At 47.7% G+C, this 24,458-nt stretch overlaps 1 protein-coding gene across 1 annotated transcript in view; it reads left to right on the top strand.

Annotated features, from left to right (window-relative positions):
• The window catches only part of LOC135904219 (uncharacterized), a 29,995-nt gene extending 5,947 nt beyond the window's left edge, over positions 1-24,048 (top strand). Inside the window, exons 3-9 of the mRNA XM_065434856.1 lie at positions 1,485-1,861; positions 4,782-4,910; positions 9,303-9,540; positions 15,721-15,900; positions 19,848-20,015; positions 21,645-21,943; positions 23,666-24,048. Of these exons, the coding sequence (XP_065290928.1) occupies positions 1,485-1,861; positions 4,782-4,910; positions 9,303-9,540; positions 15,721-15,900; positions 19,848-20,015; positions 21,645-21,943; positions 23,666-23,894 (1,620 nt within the window). The 3' untranslated portion in view covers positions 23,895-24,048. The remainder of the gene's footprint in view (positions 1-1,484; positions 1,862-4,781; positions 4,911-9,302; positions 9,541-15,720; positions 15,901-19,847; positions 20,016-21,644; positions 21,944-23,665) is intronic.
• Positions 24,049-24,458: the final 410 nt, after the last annotated feature.

The raw sequence follows: 24,458 nt of genomic DNA, 5'->3' as shown, positions 1-24,458 counted from the left end.
AGGCCAGTGGTACCTAAACCGACCGCTGGGTAGACGTCTTCACATTCTAATAAAATATGCTCCGTCGTTTCCCTAGCTTTCCCGCAGCAAGCACATGCTTCTTCTTCCTTCTTATATCTCGCTTTATAGGTGCGTGTTCTAAGGCATTCCGATCTCGCTTCGAAAAGTAATGAGCTTCCCTTTGAGTTATTATAAATGGTTTCTTTCCTGATTTCGTTTTTTCCTCTTGAGTAGTTACTCATGGCAGATTTCCTTTCCATTGCCGCCACCCATGAGATTAATTCAGCCTCTCTAACTTTCCGCTTGGCCTTCTTTGTTGCTGTGTTGCCCACCCCACAGGCCGCATACTTGCTGGTAAGCTTCCTAGTTCTTTTCCTCCATTGTGAATCAATGTTTTGCCTGTACAGATACCTGAACACTCTCCCAGCCCATTTACTTTCGTCCATATTCCTCAGCCGTTCTTCGTACTCAATTTTACTGCAAGCTTCCCTCACTTCAAAACTAGTTCAGCCCATATCCCCCTGCACAGCTTCATTTGTAGTCTTCCCGTGAGCGCCCAATGCGAGGCAACCCACTGACCCACATGCTCGGGGACGAGCGCCATCTGGTGTTGTTGCAAAGAGTCCAGCGGTGGTGACGTCGGGCGCGCGCTTTCTCTACTGTGATTGGTTGATCTATTCGGCTGGAGAACAGCCACGCCGCAGCATCCCACGGTCACGAAAAGCCGGCGAGGTTCGCAGAGAAAAGCTTCGCTTTTAAAACGTGAACGAGCCACAAAGAGAGCGTTCTAGCCAGAGTGCACTATATCTGATTTTGAATATGCCGTCATAGCCAGTGCAATAAACGTTCCACGTCACCAGCGCTAGGTGATGTGACGCCATCTGGGAGGTACAAACCTAAACGTCTTGGACCACCTTCTTCGCTGATAACCCATTGTGGAGCTTCAGCACAGTACACTCCAAAATTCGAATTTAATTTAATTGATAATGGAAGCTCGCCACGTTTGTGTGCTTCAGATGCTCTGGCAGATGCAGTTTACACGACTACAATTTCTGTTCTTGGTTCGCAGTTATGTGTTAAAATTGTTAAGGCAAGGGGCTCAAATATTTTCAGTCACGATCCTCCAGATGACAGGAAATAAATCAAGCCAGAGGAAGCATAGGCGAAGGAAATCGTTGTGTTTGTTTAAAATGTAGAAATAATCAAGTAAAGGCATAAAGGTAAATAAAAATTAACCAAAAAATAACTTGATGCAGATCCGTTTCCACATTGCGCTTGGCGTTACTCGGCACTTTCACTATTAAGCTGCCACAGCGACTCCTATACTGCCACTTTCTTTGAGTGTATGCACGCACTATACAATATTATTTCTTGAAATTTTACCTAGCGCTGCCTACTGCCAATGCGACGGACGTGGAACGACCGCGTTTTGAATATATGGTACAGTTACAGTGAACCAAATGCGACCTTGTTGCTTCCAACAGGACTTGTTGAAACCGAAGGACAGCCGCACCGGTGTCTGGCGGCTCTGTTCCACAGACGGCTGCTCTTGGCTGGAGGCCTACATGGGCGAAGACTCTGCCGAGGTGCCCGCTCCCTGCGACGATTTCTACTCGCACGCCTGCGACCGGCACGCCTACTCCGTCTACGCGGACGGCCGCGCCAGGCTGATGGAAGCCATGACGGACGCCCTGCTGCGCCCGTCAGAGCTTCCGGGCGCGCTGGCGCATGGCACTGCGGTCGGTTCCAGAGGAGAGCTCCACAGCCGACACGGACCGGAAGTGCACGAAGGTGACGTGGAGGTGCTTCAGAAATGCCTCGATCGAGGCCTGCCCATCGTCAGCGCCAGCGACCTCGACAGGCAAGCCTTTCACACTGTATATTTTCGAACGTATGAAAACAAATGAGTCGTTCAATTTTGATTCGGCATCGGAGAGCAGCATTTATCATCATAACCATCGTCATCAACCTAGATAGATGATAAAGCGCCATCTGGTGGCAGTGAAATGAACCCAGCGGCGAAGTCGCACGCGTCCTCCGCTGTGATTGGTTGGCCTATTGGGCTAGAGTTCAGCCACGCTGCGGCCATGATCATGACAACCCGGCGATGTTCGGAAAGAAATGCATCGCTTTTAAGACTGAGAAACGGTGGCTGGTAATAAAGACCGCGCACCCGCTGATGTCAACATGAAGGTATATTAGCCCTTATTTGAAAATATTTGAAGTCACCGTAGCTTAAGAAAGAGGACAAACAGTCTAAACAAGTAAACGAGTCAAATTGATATCAAAGAGAATTAACAAGTGTGACAGTTTTGTGTTAGGCTAAAGTTCACCAATAAATACTAATATCTCTGACTTGCGAACTATGTCCCAGTGAGCACCAAAGATGACCTGTAATGTGTCCAGCAATAAACCCGAACCATGTGGCACCAATGTGTTTAGCTTATTCCTTTTTCTTGGCATAAGTTTACATTTTTGGGATGCTACATTACACAGACGAAAAAATGCACAATAGACTTGGTTTGTACGTCTTACATACTAAGCGCAATGAAAGCATGGATAATCTTATTTTGAAATACTCACGAGTTAAGTTTTCATCAGCAGAAATGCTGCTGACATAAACTACAATGTTAAGCAAGTTGAAAGGTAAATAGTCATTGCTTTATTGCACAATACATGCTTCCAGACAATGTTAAAGGATAAAAGCATTTTAGGCTACACGTTCAATTTTAGCAAAGTCCACGCTGAAGAATGGCAGGATATTTGAGTTGTGGGGTTGAAAATGAACGCAAGCATAAGTATAAGTCATGAAAATGTTTGCACTGTGCTAGTCTCACTACTCCTTAACTGACTTTATTTCAGCGCTTTATTTCGGTAGTTTTGCCGTGAATTTTGTGCTATGCCCTGAGTTGATTGCAAGGAGTGTTCCGTAAGGGCGTAAATCAAATGAAAAATAAACTACAAACTCAAAGTTCTTAAATTTGTGAAAAAGAATGCAATATGGTCAAATTTCAACTCTTGCGTAGCGAGGCTGATAAAACAGAACAATGTGCAAGGAAGACACTACACTTTATCGATAAAAGACAGAAATCTGATACTGGAAAGAAGGCACTGGTGTCCTTGTTGGTAAACATTGTTACGTTAAACTATTGGTTAAACTACCGTAAAGGACCTAGTTTACTTCCCAGCAATACGGCGAAGTTGGGATTTCTGATGAGACTAACAAAATTACATGTTCCCTCCATGTGCAAGCATTTTCAATAGCATAGCTGCTTTATCTTCATTCCCACCAACTCGATCATACTTTTCCAAGTCTAAACAACTGCATTCGTGAAATTCGTGTTTGTGAACGCGAAAACTATGACCACCTCAATGCAGCATAAGCCACAGTACGGCAAGAGCAGGACGCGTAAGTACAAGGCATTTATAGGTGGAATAACAGCTCTCGTCGTCGAAATGAGAAGCATAGCTCTTCGTCTGGCTGAAACTGCCAAATTCTCATGATGTTCCCGCGTGTAACATGAACCTGAAATCAAAGAAATCACGGCTGCTTCCTGCGAGCGAAGAAACCGGAGCGAGTAAACATGGTGGCACAGTTTAACGGATTATATATAAAGAAAAGAAAGAATGCAACACAAAACACTTGCGTTACTCTACGCGAACAATCACTAACATAGCGTGGTAGTCAGATAACGTCTCCCTCAGCAGCAGCGATGTCTTCTAGGCCCGGTGAGAACGTGGGCTGTATACTACAATAGGTGTGGCTTTTCACTGTGTCGCTGTGTTCGCGCCAAGGTTGTTTCATCATCATCATCAGCAGCAGCAGCCTGGTTACTCCCACTGCAGGGAAAAGGCCTCTCCCATACTTCTCCAACTACCCCGGTCATGTACTAATTGTGGCCATGTCGTACCTGCAAACTTCTTAATCTCATCCGCCCGCCTAACTTTCTGCCGCCCCCTGCTACGCTTCCCTTCCCTTGCAATCAAGTCGTAACCCTTAGTGACCATCGGTCCTCGTTACATGTCCTGCCCATGCCCATTTATTTTTCTTGATTTCAACTAAGATGTCATTAACTAGCGTTTGTTCCCTCACCAAACCTGCTCTTTTCTTATCCCTTAACATTACACCCATCATTCTTCTTTCCATAGCTCGTTGCGTCGTCCTCAATTTAAGTAGAACCCTTTTCGTAAGCCTCCAGGTTTCTGCCGCGTACGTGAGTACTGGTAAGACACAGCTGTTCGTTAGGCACAAGGTTGTTTAGGCAAACGCAACTCGCAAAACACTATCAACCTGCAAGCGTGCTCACCAAACACCGTATGGCTGCTCGGCAGATGCAGCAAACGCAAACCCTGGCCCACTTGAGTAGTGAAACAATAAAAGAATCTTGCCACCGGCGCTTGCACGCTAAGTCGCTGACTTTTTTTCGCGCAAGACCAGACATTTCAGAATGCTTCCTGTAGCACAATGCTACAGCGGAGTCCAGGCATGTCGGGGGCGTGCCACAGTGAAATTGCGCATGCGCGCCTTGCGGAACGCTGCAAAAGCCCAGTACTGCACAGCAGAAAACTAAGCGCGCTAAGCGTTGTGGTGAAATTAGATAATTTGCAAACATCATAGTGTCAACTGGCACAATACTGGTGTAATTGGAGAGCGCTGTGGGAGGCCTTCACCCTGCTCTCAACATAAATATGATAACGATGACCATGATGAAGAAGAAGAATAGGAAGCGCATACCTGCAAAATGTGTCATTTCAATGTGGTTTCGCAAACGTCATCGCAGCGACTGCGAGCAGACGTCGGCGCCAGGGTGTCCACCTCGAACACCGCTAGCGCTGGCCGAGGCGTCTGAGAATTTCTTCAGCAGGAAACGCAATGCCACCATACGTGACTACGCTGCCTTCATCGAAAAGTAAGCGCTTTAAGACTGCCTCTAGAAGCTGCAGTTGAGAAAGAGTGTTGCTAATGCACGCGTTAGCGGTCAGTATTGCAATTTACTCAACCAGTGATTGAATTACTTGCTTACAAGGTGCAATTAGAGACCGGCAGTACCGAAATTTCATGCTAGCTAAATTTACTCTATATCAGTGGTATATACCGCCAAAGTAAACTTGGCAAGGCTGCAGGGGTCGCACTTGCATGGTTTTCATGTTAGAAGCCTTTTAACATCCAAGCAGACGACGCTGGACCCGGTGTTTTCGATAAAATCTAAATGCCAGCAGGCCGGCTCCGAGATCTTTTTCAGCGCGGCACGCGCCACCGTGGGTGGCGCTTTATCTCGTGTGCCATGCCGAGAAGCAGCATGTTGTATGTCATGTGTCATTTCCGGCTAGCGGTGCTGGTGGATCTTTTTTTTTTAATGCGAAAGCATCATATTGTAGCGAAGTGACGCAGCCTTGAGATATCTGACGCATCAGCTCACCAGGGAGACGAAGATGAACGGGGATTAGCTCTGGCAGCGGCAAGTCTAAATCCACAGGTACGACGACGAGAAGTAGCATTTCAATAACTAGGTTTATTCACTTGAGATTTACTTCAAGTTCACTCTGTATAAAAATATTTACAAACAGAACGATGTCATACCCGTCGTCGTCGGCCTGCCTGACCGGCCTGGTCTCCCCTGGTGGAGTTGCGCCGTCTGCTGCTGTCTACTTGCTCACACCTTGAAACTACTCGAACTATTGCTTATATAAGTTTACACAGCATCTAAGAGACACTTTTTTCCACCAATGGGCTATTTCGTTACTCCGACCAATCAGGCAAGCCGACATCATCCAATGAGCGTCAGAGTTCAAGGGGTCAAGAAATGGTCGCGTCAACACTGTACACAAAAACACTCTGACCATAACCAATCAGCTTTTGTCAGCCGAGCGTGGGACGAAGACGCGTCAGCTGCACGTGTGACGTCAGGCGCGGCGGCCGGGCGGCAGTACATGCCTGCGTCTGCAGCGTCTGCGTACAGCGTCTGCTAGGCCCTAGTTCATTCCTTATGTGTAAAAATGAACTGCATTGTGTTTTGTAAAAAGGTCTAAAGATTAAACAAGTTTCCGGAACTTCCACTCGGTCCAGTACAGTAAAAATGCGATAAATGTTTTCAAATTCATGACGTCACACCGACGTGCCGGCGTTGCGGTTTCAGCAAGAAATGCAAGAAATCGTACTTCGACGTTCATATATTATCCTCTAAAGATCACAATAGCGTATTCCGTAACGATATTATCGCAACATTAACAATACAGTTCTCCAAAAATATTTTATCAGCTTGTACTGGTTTAGGGTTCTGCTTTAGTGTCCCTTTAAAGTAGGCTTTCTACGCAGTCTAAAATTTCGTAGCAGTTGGCCTTTAAAGCCCAGGACTATGTCACAGCACCTCATGAAGATAAAAGCAAGCGCATCGCAGCCGTTACAGGTTGCGCCAGAAGCGTTCGCGAGTTCACCTCGTGGAAGTTTAGAAAATATTTACACTGTGGGAATGGTACCTGCAATTTGTATGTGCTGATTACAAAAATTAAATTTTTTGAAGGCTAACTAGCAGGAAATTAGGAGACCACTTGTGAATTTTCAAAAGTTGTTATATAGTGCACTGCGGGGGAGTAAGACAGTTATATTTTTTTTTTCTTTGTGGCGTCGCTAACCACCAGCAAATTTGACATAAAACCTCCGTACAGAGTTCCTTGGCAATCCCGTCTTATACGGATTGTTTTTAACGTAGCTAACTCGATCACGTATTGCTTCATCCACTAACATTCGGCTTTTGCTATGAAGCCGCGCTTGGATTTGCAGCAACGCGCAGCTTTATGCGGATTGGTCCTACATGTGAGACCCGAGCGTCACACTAAATTGAGGAGGCTTCGACGAGCGCTGAACAGCGTACTGGCCTGAGTAGGTGTTTATGCTTGATAAACGCGTCTCCGTAAACCGTATCCTTTCATTAACCTCCCCACCTGCGTGTCGGTGCATTTCACGTAGTTGCGTGCTAGTTATTATAATCCGTCTGATAGGAGCCTATTTACGAATTGTTCATTTTCCCTTATATCTCGTTGTTTGGCTTCACTAGCGGCTACAATGTGCGAAGGAGCATATGGACCCCTATACTGAAGCTGAGCGCGGTTTCATAGCGCCCGTGAGTGGATGATTTATTTTGGCAGTTTGCGTCTCAGCGCAGCGCGGGCGTCATGTACGCGTTGTGAGTGCAGCATAGCTAAGTGCGTTACGGAATGTTGCCATATTCTTCCATTGGCGATAGGGGGGGGTGGGGGACGCTTGATTCGTATCACAGAATGGTATGCACTACACACAGGGGGGGGGGGGGGTTTAACAATACAGATCTTTTTCATAATTACGCTATGACCATGACAAACCTGTTGTCTTCGCGTGCGAGCTCTACGGCCAAGTTGAAATACTTTGTCATTGCTTAATTTGATCCGAGAAGACTAATCAACAAAGAATTGCTAAATAATTGTTTATTACTTATTTGAGGGCAATTGTTGATATACAGAACTTGTAGCGTGTTTCAATTTGTGGCATACCCATTTCTTAGAGATCCGGAAAATCGCACGTGAGATATTCGTCGTTGAAATTCAAGGCCAAATGCAGGCAATATCGAAACTGAGCGCGAGCTGCTGCCGGTCAGACGGCGATGTCCCGTGAATAATTGTTACAAATCAAAATTAAGTTATGGGGTTTTACGTGCCAAAACCCCTTTCTGATTATGAGGCACGCCGTAGTGGAGGACTCCGGAAATTTCGTCCACCTGGGGTTCTCTAACGTGCTCCCAAATCTAAGCGCACGGGTGCTTTCGCATTTCGCCTCCACCGGAATGCGGCCGCCGTGGCCGGAATTCCATCCCGCAACCTCGTGCTCAGCAGCCCAACACCATAGCCACTGAGCAACCACGGCGGGTGTGAATAATTGTGGGGCGAAGTTTGAATGACAGCGTGGCCGCGGCAAAACCCCGACCCGGCACACAGCGGCACACGCTTGCCACACGCTGTCAGGATTGGGGGCTCAATCCCATCGCTCGCGATCCGTTGTCAAGATTGGAGTCGGGCATGAATTAGAAGGTAGCTGGCCCATGCCGTCGTCCAACTTATCCACGCTGAGGACGATGATGAAGGCAAGGACTGCTTCTCATCGAGAACGAGGAATATGGGTTTATTTACAGTATTTATATCAGTCTAACATGACTGTTTGAGAAAGTACATCAGTCTAACATGACTGCTTAAGAGAGAGTGTCCGTCCAACATGACTGCTTAAGAAAAGTGCGTCAAGCATCCTCACAACAGCAGTTTTTAAACACTCGGTCCTCCCCCGATACAAGGTGATGGGAACGTTCGTTTAGTCATCGCAAAGTAGCCGCCTCTCCGCAGGATGGTTTACACACACACATGCACACACAGACGTGTTTACGGTCTGAAACCGACACCGCACGAATTTCATAGAACTCGGAGCCGCTCCAGGTAGCGCGTTGTCTTGCGTCTTGGTAGGGGCGTGGGAAGGAGCGCAAAACGGCGTTCCCGCGGCAACTCGCGCACCCGTAGCAGATGAGGTCCGTGTTAGGGAGTTTGGGATCAATAGTTGGCCCGCCGAACTCATTCCGTCACAACGGCGATGAGGCTAGAGGATGGCGGCGGTTTCAGCACAAAGCCTGCTTCACCGAACGCATCGTAGCTGAAGCGACGGAGAGTGGCGGGATGCGCGTCTTGTTCCCCGACACAAAGTCGATTTAGTCACGCTGTGGCTAGAGGTTGGCGGCGATGCTCCCGAGATGTTGCTTCCCCAGTCGCAACTTGGTGGCAAACTTGCATTGCAGCTGGCCGTTCTTAACAACGCCAAGCATCATAGCGGGGCTGCCTTTGGTGCGCTTCCGCAACGCTAGGTTTTGATGTTTCATGTATTTGCCGTTGAAATTCGATTACAAGTATATTAGGCGCGATCATCAAGGTCGTGAATACATGAGGGGTAAACTAAAACGTGACTTCCTTCGAAAATCACCGTTTCAGCAATCGCGCCTAAGGCACGAAAGAAAAGTTAATTATTGAATATTTTCGTAGTTGGTCCTCCCTATAGCTCACGTTCCAAGCGGCGAAGTACGTCCACCGGGAACTTCTTTGCGAAAACGTCACGTTCGCTGCGCTCATAGCCTATATACTAAAACAACATATGTTCTGTCTAAAGAGAACACCCTGTATATACACAGGAAGAAACAATACAATATAGCTTCTCTCGGGACGTTCTTTCCTACGTGCTATCCCGAGTCAGTTTGATCAAGTTTTTTGTAGAACTCACTCCTGGTATCACGCAGGCTGTCTGTCCATGCAAGTGGGGACAAAACCAAGGGCGCTACCAAGTTCGGTAATCGAGGCCGCGCTCCACCCCAGCGACCCGCGCTCTCCGCGCCCTGGTTCAAACGCGCGTGCCACTGGGTCTCGCGTGCGGCGCGGTGCCACCTGAGGGGCAACCTGGGACGTTCTGACGCCGATCTTCGCGCCTACCAGCGCGCCTGGAAAGCCCTCTACTTCGCGCCTTTCATGGGGCTGCAGGTGAGGTTTTATGAGGGTAGCAATAGGGGCTTGTTGGTACGGCATATCTTATTTTGTTATAGCGCAAGCTTGACACGGACAACAGAAGGCACATCTGACACACACAGCGCTGTGTGTGTCAGATGTGCCTTCTGTTGTCCGCGTCGAGCTTGCGCTATAACAAAATGAGGCTTTATGTTTCGAGGCATTGTCCGCTTTAAATCTAGTGTGGCCGAACGACATTTTCAGCGCGAACCATTCTTGTCGAAGGTGTAGGGGTTGGAGTACGGGCTTCGGGATGAGAACCCCAAAACTTGGGAGGATTTATTCTACATTATGTACAAGGAGGTGAGCGTCAAGTAACATTCGTACAGACATTACGGGCCGGCAGCAACTCGGACGCTGCGGCCCGCGGTAAGAAGTTCGAGAGAGGTGAAACAGGGAATCAGGGCATGTCCCAGCATGCTCAGGTCTCTCTGGAAGGCTTCTTATAAGCCCTTCGAGCACTGCAAGTCACGTCATGTTTGACCAATGGGAGAGTCCACTCCGATGACGCCACTTGCAACCAATGGTAGGCGCCCGTGTCGCGGGGCACACCTGTCGGGGCTCTCTGCGGTCTTGCCACGCAGACTGGCAATCACTTCTAGGCCGGAGAAGGAGGGGGGGCTGCACCTGCTCCATTGTCCGATGCCCACCTGCAAATCCCGGCGACTCGGCTCCGCAGCGGTGGCAACAGCCTTCTTCAAAGACGAAGGGGGTCGAATGAGCTCCATTGTCCCAGGCCCCCTTCTAATCCCGGCGACGCACGAACTTGTTGCCTTAAACTTGTTTGCTCGGCCGCTTCTCTGGAATGCGCTTTCCTGCTCCTGCATTCCTCAATTAGCTGTGCTGCCACTCGAAGCGGTTTGGGGAACTCGAAGTAGCCTCAGGAACCAGCTCCATATCTAACAGCTCGTCCTCGCCCCGGTTGTTCTGAATGGCCGGTGAACTCAATTCGCTGGCCAGGAGGAACGCTGAAAGAAGCTGCAGGGTACTGGGGTCGAGCCTCGTTTGACGAACTTCGGGATCCTAGGCCCTGGAGAACAAACGTCAAACAAACCAAACAACACAGCGCTGCACCACGCGTAAGCGCAGGCTCTTCACCCCTGACTCGCCAGACTATTACTGAGTCAAAATCAACCCTGATCTTTTATTTCCCCAATTTCGACAAAACAGTTCCAACCACCCTTCCAAACAGCTATCCATTTCTCCTCGATTGCCGACAAGACCAGAGTACTATTGTTGTTGCAAAACAAAAGGGTCGCTGACGATGCAAACAACAAATGAAAACAGCCGAACATAACATAAGTGGCCTAACTACACGAACAGCGTGTTTCCAATCTATCGCAGTGGCGTACTTATCACACGTATTGGTGCCACTGAACAATCTGGTCAACCTCACAAGTACGTAATCACAAGCGCACTAGCCTTGTGGTCACTAAACAAAACGCGTACTTGCATTGTAGGCAAACTTTTCACTTCCGCTTACTCACGTTTCTTCCCTGAAAGTCCTACAGGACACGTGACATAAACGAACAATTAAACTTGCGGGACTTACACACTCCGCAGAACTCTTAAAATGATGCGTCTTTTAATAACTCGTTCCACGCGTACTTATAATAGAAGTCAGAATACGGCTGCCCTCAACACGCACGAGCAACCCAGTCATAAATCTGCTTCCTTCCGTCCACACAGGACATGCGCTAACGGAACTAAAAACGCTTCTCAGTGCAAATCATGCACTCACTGAAAATCTACGCGCTTAACCTTACAAAATTCAAAAACACTTAAAAAGAAAGGTTAAATAACACACGCGCTTTACGATAGGCCTCTTAACAATAACCTTGACCCTTGGTTACTCACACACACAAAAAGAAAGCCTATTTACTTATTAATGAGCATCTCGCGAGACTACATGTTTACACAAACCTCATCTTTCGAATCTTGAGCTTCTCGAACGAAAACACAAACAAAGCTCAAACCTTACACCTTGAAAGAAATCCTAGTCTGAAATCGCGAAAACTTTCCGATGCTCAAAAATAAAAAACAAAACAACTCGCTTCATTTCTACGGAAGCTCTCTTGGCCTATCATTCCAAACGCTTACGTCTGACTCATACTTTGAGTCGTACCCGGGGAGGCCGCAGTTTCAAAGCTACTCTGGCTACGGAGGAACAACAAAAGGGCTGATTCACTATCAGCTCCCCCAAGACGTTACGGTCTCCTGCCAATTTGCGTCCCCGCGCCCCGTTTTCAACACAAGCTCGATTGACCGCGTCGCTACTCCCCACCTGGTCTCGTCCTGCCACCTTACGTTTCTTCGAACTGCACGCTGAGCTATGAGAAGAACTACGGAACGACGAGGAGCTTAACTGCCTCGTGCCCTTTGTCCGCGTCCGTGCAGAACATTCTTCGCGGTCCCCCTTTGACCTGTGGCTCGAACGATTTCGATGCGTCAACATCGTCCGAGACGACCGCATCTTTTTCCTCGCGCCCTGCCCATTTGGGTTTCTCGCCATCTTTGGCGGCGCTACATTAATTACCGACTTTCGGTCTTTAACGCGCTTCTTTTTACGGCGCTTTCTCTTCGCACTCACTTTCATGTCGCCTCGTGCTTCGTGCTGGCCGGTGCACATTTCGTCGGCCCGGATCGGTCTCTTACCCGCACAGTCTGAGTGATTCTCACTTAAATCAACACTCGCTCTGCCTCGACTGGCGGACAGCTCAACCGACTCTGGCACAATGCAGCAGGCTTTACTCGAGTAAGACAACTCGCACTCTTGCGAACTGCCCTCTACTACATTGCCCAGCTCACGCTGTGAATCGGCACACAGCCCGTCGGTATCGATCGCTGTCTCACGCGCACAGTCCGAATGATTAACCACTGAACCATCCCTATCTAGGCCATCTAGACTGGCGGAGAGCCGCACCGATCCCTGAACAATACAGTTGTATTCTCTTGAGCTACGCAGCTCGCAATCCTGAGAATTACCCTCAACTGCACCGCTCAGCTCGCACTTCACTTCTGCACGCAGATCTGGCTCTACATGGGTGCTCGCGTCTGTCGCGTCAACAGTACCCTTTTCCTCGCTAGCAACCTCGCTAACCTTACCAGCGACGCACACACGCGGTAACTGTGCCAATTTGTTCGCAGCTGGCCTAGCTGTCTCCACAGTCATCTGTTGGCACAGCACCTCGTCGCTCTCACTACGGCCTTTAACGGCCTCTGTTGCCACTAAGGCATCGTTAGCAGCTAGCCTTTTCCCTTTTCCTATGAATCTGCAGCCAATCTCACAGGCACTACTCTTTTCGTCGGCTTCTGGCGAAAGTCCGCTAGACACTTCCTCATTATTTCGCTCTGTACTACCTACAGAATTCTCAGACAGCCGTTCTCTCTGTGCCAATAACTGATCACAATACTGTAGCTCTTTGATCAGTGCTGCCTTCTCTCTCTCATACTTTTCATCTCGCTCACGTTCGCGTGCCTTCTCACGTTCGTGACGCTGACACCTAAGAGTAAGTTCTTGAAGCTCCTGCTTCCGTTCATTCTCGCGTTCTTCACGCTTAAGCTCACTCCTAAGTTCACGACGCGCTCGCAAACGTACACGACGTACACGCTCCCGTGGCTCCTGTATGACCTCCCAAGCAAGCTCAATGCTTTTGTCATCATTGCCACTATCATTAATCGCCTTTATGATAGCTGTCGTTTCCATCCGTTCGTCCGCCTCAACTCCCAAATCGTCGCACACTAACAACAAATCTAACCTCATCAACCTTCTAAGATCCATGGCAGCTGCCCCGACAGGTGGTTAAAACTGTTTTCCTTATTAACTTGTGCAAACACACAATGCAACAAACTCCCGATTCCCAGAACTATCAAAATTGAACACACAACCTTTGAGTCTGGCGAATCATAAGGAAAAAAACCACGCGCTCACTTACGGCTGCAGCACCCTGCCATCCGGTTCGTTCGTCCGCTGTTGCCGGTTCCTTCCGGACTCCCTGGGTCGAAGGCTCGCTCCTTCTTCGATACTCCCAGTCTCTTCGGACCTCTTTCGACGAAGGCTCTCTCTTCTTCGCTCTTCCCGGTTCTTTACGATCTCTCTCGACGAAGGTTGATCCGTAGCGCTGCCACCAGCTGATGCATTCGGAGGCGATCCTACCGCTGCCAACCAGATGTAGGGGTTGGAGGACGGGACGTCGGGATGAAAAACCCTAAACTTGGGAGGGATTTATTCTACATTATGTACAAGGAGGTGAGCGTCAAGTAACATTCGTACAGACATTACGGGCCGGCAGCAACTCGGACGCTGCGGCCCGCGGTAAGAAGTTCGAGAGAGGTGAAACAGGGAATCAGGGCATGTCCCAGCATGCTCAGGTCTCTCTGGAAGGCTTCTTATAAGCCCTTCGAGCACTGCAAGTCACGTCATGTTTGACCAATGGGAGAGTCCACTCCGATGACGCCACTTGCAACCAATGGTAGGCGCCCGTGTCGCGGGGCACACCTGTCGGGGCTCTCTGCGGTCTTGCCACGCAGACTGGCAATCACTTCTAGGCCGGAGAAGGAGGGGGGGCTGCACCTGCTCCATTGTCCGATGCCCACCTGCAAATCCCGGCGACTCGGCTCCGCAGCGGTGGCAACAGCCTTCTTCAAAGACGAAGGGGGTCGAATGAGCTCCATTGTCCCAGGCCCCCTTCTAATCCCGGCGACGCACGAACTTGTTGCCTTAAACTTGTTTGCTCGGCCGCTTCTCTGGAATGCGCTTTCCTGCTCCTGCATTCCTCAATTAGCTGTGCTGCCACTCGAAGCGGTTTGGGGAACTCGAAGTAGCCTCAGGAACCAGCTCCATATCTAACAAAGGTCACACGGTTTGCTTTCTTTTTTTTTCTGCCATCCGTCTAACCGTTTTCGTGTGCCGATATCGAATGTAGCGTAGTCCCATCTCTCGCCTTCCCGAAAAAACTGCTCCACGGTTTTTCCATGAGTGGAGATTGTTCATGCCACCCGTATTTAGCCGGCGTCAATGGGTGACGCGCCTCTTCATGCGTCGCGATTAGACAAGCATTAAAAATGAATTCCGTGGTTTCACGTGCCAAAATCACCAATTGATTATGACGCAGGCCGTAGGTGGGGGGGTCTACGGGTTAATTTTGACCACCAGGATTTCTTTAACGTGCACCCAATGCGCGGTACACGGGCGTTCTTGCATTTCAGCCCCGTCAAAATGGGGCCGCCGCGACCAGGATTCGAGCGCGCGACCTCGTGCTTAGCAGCGCAACGTCATAGCCACTTAAGCAATCGCGGCGGGTCAGACAAGCATGGAACAAGAATTCGTTTACAAACCTCAATAGCGCTCTCCTCACGATCAACCGAAGCTGCTGCATCACAAACCCTGTCTTACCAAAAACGGCAGGGTTTTAACCGTGCCTGAGATATGGCCTATAGAAAACTAATGTTGGTCATTAAGTAATGACCACGATAAAGATACGCGTGACAATTTTGATATTGAGTCGTGTGGAATATAAACGAAGGCCTCGTGGAAAATGTGGCACCCCCTGTGTGAGTAGGCAAGCGCTTTTTCACAGCCGCCGAATGCGCGGATAGTGTATATACAACAGAGTGCCGCCGAAAGCGGGTGTTGAAGGCACATTGTAGCAAGAGTGTCACTAAATTCTATGAACGAAGCAATGCCTTGAGAGGTCCGGCGACCTTATAGGGCCTATTTCCCTAGAGGCAACGTACAGACAGACGACAAGGAAGCTGGTGCGTGGTCAGAGGAGGCTGGCTTGTTGAGCCTAACAGCTTAACAGCCTGACGTCCTGCTCCCCAAGTTCTTTATTACTTCCTCCATGTACAGCAGCGCCTACGACGACGGAGCGAATGCGCATTGTATGTGTGTATAATTGCAGTCCGAATATTACTATGTTAAAAAAAATATTGTTACGGTGAACTTGGACAGGGCCGTGTGCGCAAGAGAGAGAGAGAGACCAAGAGGAAGTGCTGGACTGTCTGCTGGAGCTGCGACCTTTGTACCAGCCTACGCGTTTACGACTAACTTTTCCCCGTGTAAATACTTGTACATACGTTTCCGAAGTTCTGTTTCTCTTCGTAACAATATCACAAGTACAGGTAGGTAATCCCTGTGTACTGTTTCTTTCGCAGGCAGAGCTTCTGCTGGGTTTTCTGTACAAGGTTCCTCCCGCGCCACGCGTTCACGCCTGCCTCTCGATCATGGCGGACGTCTTCGAAGACGACGCGTTCGCCGTCGCCAAGCAAGTGCTCGCCGACGCGGTCGACGACCTCGAAGGCTCACTGTCGCAGCTCGGCCGCGACGCACGCGTCGTGGGTATTTGTTCGTTCAGCGATACCCGTTGTAGCGCATAAGCTGTCCCCGCGCATTTTCCATATTCTCCTGAGATTCAGCACCAATATATTCCGGCCATCGTGTGGGATTTCGCTAAAGGGCCGCAAATTTTTAAATTTTAGATTTTATTCAGTTTCTTTTTATATTGTCCTGCTGTTAACAAGTGTTCTTATTACTCATATGCTATAAACATGTTTTGATATTACTCTTAGCTCTCATCTGTACTACTGTTGCTTTAAACATGGTTTAACATCATAAGTGTCTTTAGCAGGAGGTCCCGATACAGTCTTTGACTATGGGACCTCCTTATGTATACTACGCACATACAATTATCCGTATTTTACTAATAATTAACTTAGGAAATATATTATGAAATTATGAAACAGTCGGGCAGGTGCAAAAAGGGATCCAGGCCTCCTTAAACGAGTTGAATGAGAAAAATTCCGCGAATTATCTGCGGCGCTGACCGGCTTGACGCAACGCTCGTGTACTTTGCAAGGTGTTGTGCTGCTCGAAGGCCGAGAGTAACACAAGTCCTGATGAGTGGAGAAAAACAAGTGATGCAGGTTTCGAAATAATTCGAGGCCGAGACGCGTTTTTTTTTCTTATCTTTTTTTCATCATTCAAAGGGTAACGGTAGTAAAGTTTCTGCTTCCGAAACGGTTTTGCTGGCCACGCGGCATTATCCAAGAAACCTTGTTGCGTTTGCACAATCGTTGCCTGAGTCGTAAGCCTTCATACATCGGCATGATATACCGACACCGCACAATAGCAACCTCGTATGAAAATGCTTCCCGCCACTAAAGATAGGGTGACTTAAAATAATCCTACTCGCTTCTCAAACTCGAAGACGTAAAAACTATACCCCTCTTAGTCAGTACAGACATTTGCCCGAATAAGTATCAGCAAGGCGTAGTGGTTATCACGCTTCTGTAATATTTTTATTTTTCCTTTGTTTTTCGTTTTGTTTCACCAACATAGGAAACATAATTAAACACCGGGGTCGGCTAAGCTCTATCGTATCTTCTGCGAATGCTGCTTTCTAGATATTAACGAAACATGGATAACTTCAAAAGTGAAAAGTGCGTAAAATTTTCACACTGATAGCACAGGATGTGTGTGCTTGACAGAGAAGCCAGGCAATGTGGTGGCTTACCGATAGCCGTATTCCAAATAATTTCGTCATTAAGTCGAACGCCTTAGAAACTGCCTAGGTAGGAATTACAAGTAAACACACATGAATTAAACTGGGATTCTGCTACCACCCTCCAAGCTACGTGAGATCATTCGCAGGGGAATGGTATGACGTTCTCAACATGATCATAACTCGACAACGATCATGACCAATGTGTCTTTTTGGTGACTTGAATTTTAATAATAGCTGACATGACGGCTTTCTCTTGTTCAAGCCAATTCAACGCAATGTCAAGATTTTTATACATTTGTGCTTGTTTCAATTTCACGTGTGTGGTAACTACACCCCCGACCATACCTAAATAGTCACCTAATATTTTATACGTGATTCTAGCAGCACACTCTGGCCTCATATCACCGATTTCTTTTCTTCATGGCTTAAGTGACCACTTGTTACCGCATTTCGACATTACTACGTTGTTATTCTTCCCACGGAACTAATGAACACAGATATAGTTGTCCATATAGCAATGTAAACTTTGTCACCATTATTGACAAATTGTTTGCTTATTTCGGTATCTATTGCTCCAATTTCGTTTAGCGTAGTGTTCAGGAAGATTGGGATTTATTCTGCAGCCAAGGGGGTCACTGATCTCTTTATTGCGCATATGTCTCTTCGGCGTATACGAAGTAACAAAAAAAGGCCGTGCTACAATCTACCTCTCACTATGTAATCCAAAAGGTGTCTTTTATTACCGGCAAAGCTTCGAAACGCATGAGATCACTGGGTAGCATATCACAGCCAGAAGTAGCGCATGCTGAACCCATGTATTCTCGTAAGAAACACTTTCAAACCGACATTTTTCGCAGCTCTTACCAAGCAACCCAAAGCATCTTTGGGACGCCCTCGATTCCAATGAAACAACGAACCTCCGCTCAGCGATGATTCTGGGGAACCTCAGTCGGAATCTTAGCGTGCACTTTGTTGGCGCCGTTGTGCTCCGTGAATGTTGTTCGATGTGAGCTTGTCAGGTTCTGGCTAGCGCCCACCAGGATTCGAAGTTTCCCTAAACACGAGAGCTATGCCACTCGCCAACCAGCAGCATCATCAACAGCACCCAGACCCTCGCATCATGCGTGAACACCATGAACACAGCAGGAAATGTTTCACTGCAACACCAAGCGCGGTCCCTGCAGTAATTTCGTGTCGTGTGTGTGTGGTTTGCAAGCGCCCAGGCAACGCCTCGCTCTCGCCACTGCGGACAGTTACAGCAACTGCGGCAGCGAGCAGACCCGCATACACTTTCATCTACTGTGCAGCGAACCTGTGGCGCCACCGAAGCAACTCTTGAGCTGCAACCTCGTGCGCGGGCTCTGAGCCGACAGAGCCGGGTAATTCGTATGACCACGTCATCCCCTCCCGTGCTCCGAAGGCAGTAGAGAAGGCGCTCACTACGGTGATGGGGCCCATCATGATAGCCCATATACTATTTGACGGGACCACTCGCTGCTCAATTGAGCGGTCCCCTTTTTTTAGTCCATCTCATGGTTTTGCTACTCGCTGGATGGCGAGGCCCATCTCGCAGGGGCGCACCGTAACAACGTAACGATGGATGATCATTCATTGTTCTGCGGCCGCTGAAGCGGCATCTCCTTCGTCTTCTGCGTATTGCCCACAATTTTCTTGCCTTTGTCACGTTCCCCCCAACTTAACTATAATTTCTCGACCTTAAGTTAGGAGATCCATAATCGCAATTCAGTCGCTTCATGACAGCGTATACCAAGGATAGCTGTGTGACTGCCAGCCGCGCTGCCAACGATAACATTTGCCAACATGTCCGGCGAATGGCTTGCGGTAGTCATGTATTGAGTTGAACTTATTCTGCATGCGAGTTGCGAGGCTGACTACGGGAAAAAGCTGCAGGTTGCAGCTTCAGGGGGACCTGGCCATCTCCGACACAAAATAGCTTCCTGGCGGTTGCTCAAAAGCATGCCTTTTACATAACGCTGTTATGAAAAAGGAAAAAAAGAAGCAAACATTGTACCGAACGACGCAGAAACCAGGATCAGATGATTACATCAGCAACTTACGGTGGAAAGATTTCACACATCTTTTCGAGTCCTTTCGGGCTGCTTCTCTAGATAAGCAGTTAAATACCGAGTTCATGTTCATCATCATCATCAGACACTGTAGTCCACTGTAGTCATATCCACTGTAGGACGAAGGCTTCTCCCTGCGCTCTCCAATTACCATTGTCTTGCGCCAACCGATTCCAACTAGCGCCCGCGACTTTCTTAATTTCATCGCTCCACCTAGTCTTCTGCCCTCCTCGACTGCGTTTCCCTTCCCTTGGTACACATTCTGTAACCCTAATGGTGCAACGGTTATCTAACCACCGCATTACATGACCTGCCCAGCTCCATTTCTTTCCCTTAATGTCAATTAGAATATCGGCTACACCCGTTTGCTCTCTGATCCAAACCGCTCCCTTTCTGTCTCTTAACGTTATGCCTAGCAGTATTCGTTCCATCGCTCGTTGCGCGATCCTCAACTTGTCCTCAAACTTCTTTGTCAGTCTCCAAGTCTCTGCCCCATATGTCAGCACTGGCAAAAAGCACTGATTGTACACCTTCATGTTATTATCTACTCATTCGGGAGTAATGTGAGCTTCTGCAACCGGTATCTATCTGAACAGTATAAAAATAGCTTTCGTGAAACCACTTGTCCGTGCAATGCGTGAAGTCCGATTGGGAAATTGGTTTTCTCGCCGTCACCACGCTCGGATTACAGGCGATGCGGGAATCTACCCGCTCCATGATGGCCGAGGCAGCGGGAGATCCGCAGTACCTTGCCTCCCCGCGTAAAATTTTATCGCAAGATGAAGGAGATGACCTCAATGTTGTCCTCGTGGACTCCTACCAGGCTTCAGTTGAAAACATGACCTTTTTCTCATCTCAGGTGAGTGTGGCACCAAGAGTGCTTTATTAAAGACCATTACTCCCTGCATAATTAAGCTAAAGACTACCAACTGTTTGCATATTTGGGAATGCAACATTCAAGGGACACTAAAGTGAAAAAAGATTTTTATTACTTTTAGTAAATTACCCTTTTTTTGAAATATAAAAGAAACAGACAAAAAGCATGTCTGCCTCGCTTCGTGCTGGCTGTTGTGCCAGACAACGAAAAAAAAAGAACAAGTGTGGTAACGTCGCCTTTAGGTGCCCGCTCAATCTCTTGACAATGTCACCGATTTCGAGGGCGCCTGCAGAGCCCTAATAAAGTTTTAAACTATGAAGTGCTCTACCAACTTTTTCTGAAATCTAAGTGAGTCAGAGGTTGAACTTTGCCATTTTAATACATTCCCACTGGGTCACAAGGGCCCAGACAGCGAAAGTGAATTGAAATTTGTGACGACGCAATGACAAACCGACACCGAGTTCCACCGCAAAATGTGTTTAAAGTTGATATTCTTCCAGCAATTAACGTTTACCCTAAAAGGAAAATAATGTTGAATTTTGAAAAATCGCTTCGTCAGTTTAAACTTGCCTACTGTTTTTCTTTAGCGCGCCTAAATATCGCAGCCACAATCGATGGTAATTCTTCATTACAAGGCAGCGCACGCTGGTTACCATAAAAGCTCCGCGTTGGCAGCGCACGTCACAAACTATAATGCGTTTCATGTGTCACTTTTTGTTACCAGACCAGCGATACGAACTAGCACCTAGAATGGTATTGTATCAGAACACAGGCCGCAGTAATTTATATGGGAACGCGGCATCTATTCTAAAACGTAGTTTGAGTGGTGCATTAATCGAACCTATATTCCGAAATATATGGTTATGGAAATGATGGATTCGTATGGAAAATTCGTAACATTGCCTGAGAACTGCAGGCGACATGGAAAATATGTAAGTCATAAATGCACGTCACACGGAAAACTAGGAGCTGGTATTTGGAGTGCCAGATAGTTTTATCTATCGGACAGCTTACGTATCATCATGTAGGTAGCTTTTTTATCTCTAAACGAGAGCGGAACAAATAATTCCCACACTTCTGCCTATCATATTCGAACCCATTCGTATGCCCTCCGCCCCCCACCCAGCGGTCCCCCCTTTTTATTAACCCATTCTTATAATAAAAACAATTCATTCATTCATTCGAAATACCATTCTGCTGCACCCCTAATATGCAAGTTACATAGTGCAAAGTTCGATGGCCACGAATGTGCGTCTTTCTTCTTAAAGCAAAGGATTTCGCAAAGGCATTTGAGATTTATCACAAGCGGTCATTGACAATCAGGCAATACGGTATGTGCAGGTTTTGGGGTCAGTATACTTAGAGTCTATAGGAATGTGTAAACCTACGCGATTGATGTGATATCATAAGAAAAGCTTCATCAGCGGCCTACTGCTGCCGGAAAGAAAGGACGCCTCAATGGCAGTGAACGTGGCAGCCAAGTTATGGAAGTGTAGTTACCGAGATATCAAAAACATATGTGAAATGATCGTGGCATTAGATGCGTTAACTTTACTGTGAACACAGCTGATCAACAACGTTTGTGAAACAGCTGTCGCCAATGCTTTTCAGGCTCGTTTCGGTGACAGAAACCGCCGACGCGTGTTTCTAGTTACCCCCGGACTGCTGGGTCTGCTGGTGAATGCCTCGTCAAGCGTGGAACCCGTTCTGGTGCCCGCTCTGGCGAAACCGCTACTGCGCGCAATGCTCACGAACCGGCAATCGCAGACAATCTCGGACGCTGTGCCACCAGCGCGAGTTCTGAACAAGCTGACACGCTGCTTTACAACGCGGTTCAACGTCAGTCAGTCTTTGAGTCCGGAGGTGGCAGCGGAGCTCGTGGTACTGGAGCCCCTCTTCCAGCTCTACAGGTAATGTCGCCACTGATCTAGTCACCTGTAATAATCAAATTAGCTATTCTTAGCCTTCTCCAGTGAATTGCTGTCGGCCAATTTAACTATCTAGACCATTTTTCACGACGGTTTGTCCTATTTACAAAAATATGTTGCAAAGCTTTCCAGTGCTGCGCGCATTCGCACCTCCTTGATTCGTAACCACGTCACACTGCTTCCTCAAGCACAGCGGCCCGACACTTTAGCGCTGTGCACGAATGGTTGCGAGACAGCGAGTGAATTATTCTCAGTGTGGCGGTCCTAGACCCCATGCGCAAGGTGGTGGGCTTCGTGCGCACGTCGCTAGATGGCACAGCGTATGCAGAAGGACGGTGACCGCGGATATCAGTGGCAAACTAGGTATTTCTCAACGCCCCGTTTCGAAGGGGACACCAATAAATCAACATCACCATCATCATCATCAATGAGGCGCCAGGTAAGCCAGGCTGCAGGGCACCGCTCATAGACCACGCGTTTCGGTGGTGGCAATACGGTTTATCGCTACATTCCTTAAATGCTAATTGCGTTGCCCATCGACAGACATCGTGAGATGGATGCTGTAGGAATATTTAATGCGTTAGTTATTAGGAGCGCCACAGTGCAAAACAATATGTATGTATGTATGTATGTATGTATGTATGTATGTATGTATGTATGTATGTATGTATGTATGTATGTATGTATGTATGTATGTATGTATGTATGTATGTATGTATGTATGTATGTATGTATGTATGTATGTATGTATGTACAGATGTATGTACGTACGTACGTATACGTATGTATGTATGTATGTAGAATGCAAATAACAGCACTCCGCTTCGAACCACTGTAATCTGCACTTCGCTCCTCGAAGAGGTAGGACGTGTGCCGAGTGAGCTCCTGAACAACACTTTGCAATATGGTCACACGGTTTCAATGAAGAATCCGGGACTTCAGATAGGTACGACTTAATGCTAAGGCACATCCCTAGAAGCTAGCGCTAAATCGCCACAAATTTTTTTCTATATTGTTACAACACTGCAATCTTGTGTGAATCCAAAGGGAAAGCGATAGCTGTACGAGCTGTGGCACCATCTGTGAGTATCGCCTTTCGTGAAGTGTTAATTCTCAGACAGTATTTTCAACCTTGATCACTTCTGTGACACCGCGTGTTGTAAAATTGGGTTGAAATATGTATGTAGTGTACGCTGCTCAAATCCTTAGTAGTATACTGTGGCTTATTATTTGCTGTATTCTGAATCCAGTATTTCATATAACTAAAGTAAAGAATACAATCCTAAATTAAAAAAACAAAGTAAAAATAATGCCGACTGACGTTTCGGGGCCCACCGGGGACCTGCGTTCACATATGAATCCCTTGCGAACAAGGGACCCACTTGGACTTTGAAACATCAATCAATATTGTTTTATTGTATTTTAATGAGCTAGTGCATATCGTATTTCAATTACGTCCCTTCTTCGCTGGACGAATTTCCGTCGAAGGCTGTACTATTCGTGTTTTTTTTTTCCAGTCATCGCTCATAATGTAGGCGAAGCACCGCTCAACTCGTCATTTCATGCTTTTGGTTTTTCGACAGCTGCTACAGCGCGCTGTAATGATCCAAATCCACCAAATCCGGTGCTCAGCTTGACTGATTCCCTCAGTGACTGAATGAATCGATTAATCAAGCCAGCAATCAATCTTTTCTTTCTCTGCAGGAAACGGCTGACCGAATCTATTCCCAGCGACACCGTGCTGCACGCCAGCTACACCAACCAGCAGCTTTTCTTCCTTCTCTGGGCACACGGACATTGCGGTGACCCGAACGGGCGCGTCCTCGTCAATACCGTGGCGAGGAACTATCCCCGCTTTGGCCGAAACTTCCGATGTTCGGCAGCCAAGCACACGGCCCACGAAAAAAGCTGCTCTCTCAGCAACCAAGTGTAATAGAAAAAACGGTGTTTTTTTGGGTAGGCGTGGTTGAACGTTGTTGTGGCTCGGCGAATGGCGTCCCAAGGCGCCCGCTGCTACGCTACCACCTTCTAGAGCGTCGGAACCTCAGCGCCATCAACGAGTAAAATGCAAATTTTGAATAAATTCTGTCGTGTTATGCACGCATTTGTCTTCCCGCGGGCAAGACGGGTGAAGTTAACGGTGCGTGTCTCAACAGTGATCAAACCATCCAAATGAAAAAAAAAAGAAAAACACGCTCTCAGTGGTATTTGCACAGATTTCTACGTGCTGCACCGAAACATGTACGGCACACATCCGTTTTAGCATCTCGCTGAAGATTAGAAAGAAAACCTAGCGCTTTTATGCCGCAATTACACTTCCGCCGTCCAGAGTTAGCTGACCGCGGCCTCGTTTGTTACGCAAGCAGCGAATGCCATAAAGCGTCGGGCGCTCGTGAAGTTGTCACATCTTGATGGCGTTTTTACTATCGCAGTTAGCTAGAAAATTAGCATGAAAGGCTAGATCGGTATTTCTGCGAGGCGGAAATAAACAAATATG

This window comes from Dermacentor albipictus, chromosome 10 (assembly GCF_038994185.2).
Source record: "Dermacentor albipictus isolate Rhodes 1998 colony chromosome 10, USDA_Dalb.pri_finalv2, whole genome shotgun sequence".
Taxonomy (NCBI): Eukaryota; Metazoa; Arthropoda; class Arachnida; order Ixodida; family Ixodidae; genus Dermacentor; species Dermacentor albipictus.
Note: the sequence above shows the minus strand (reverse complement) of the source record. Positions and strands in the feature narration are given on the sequence as shown.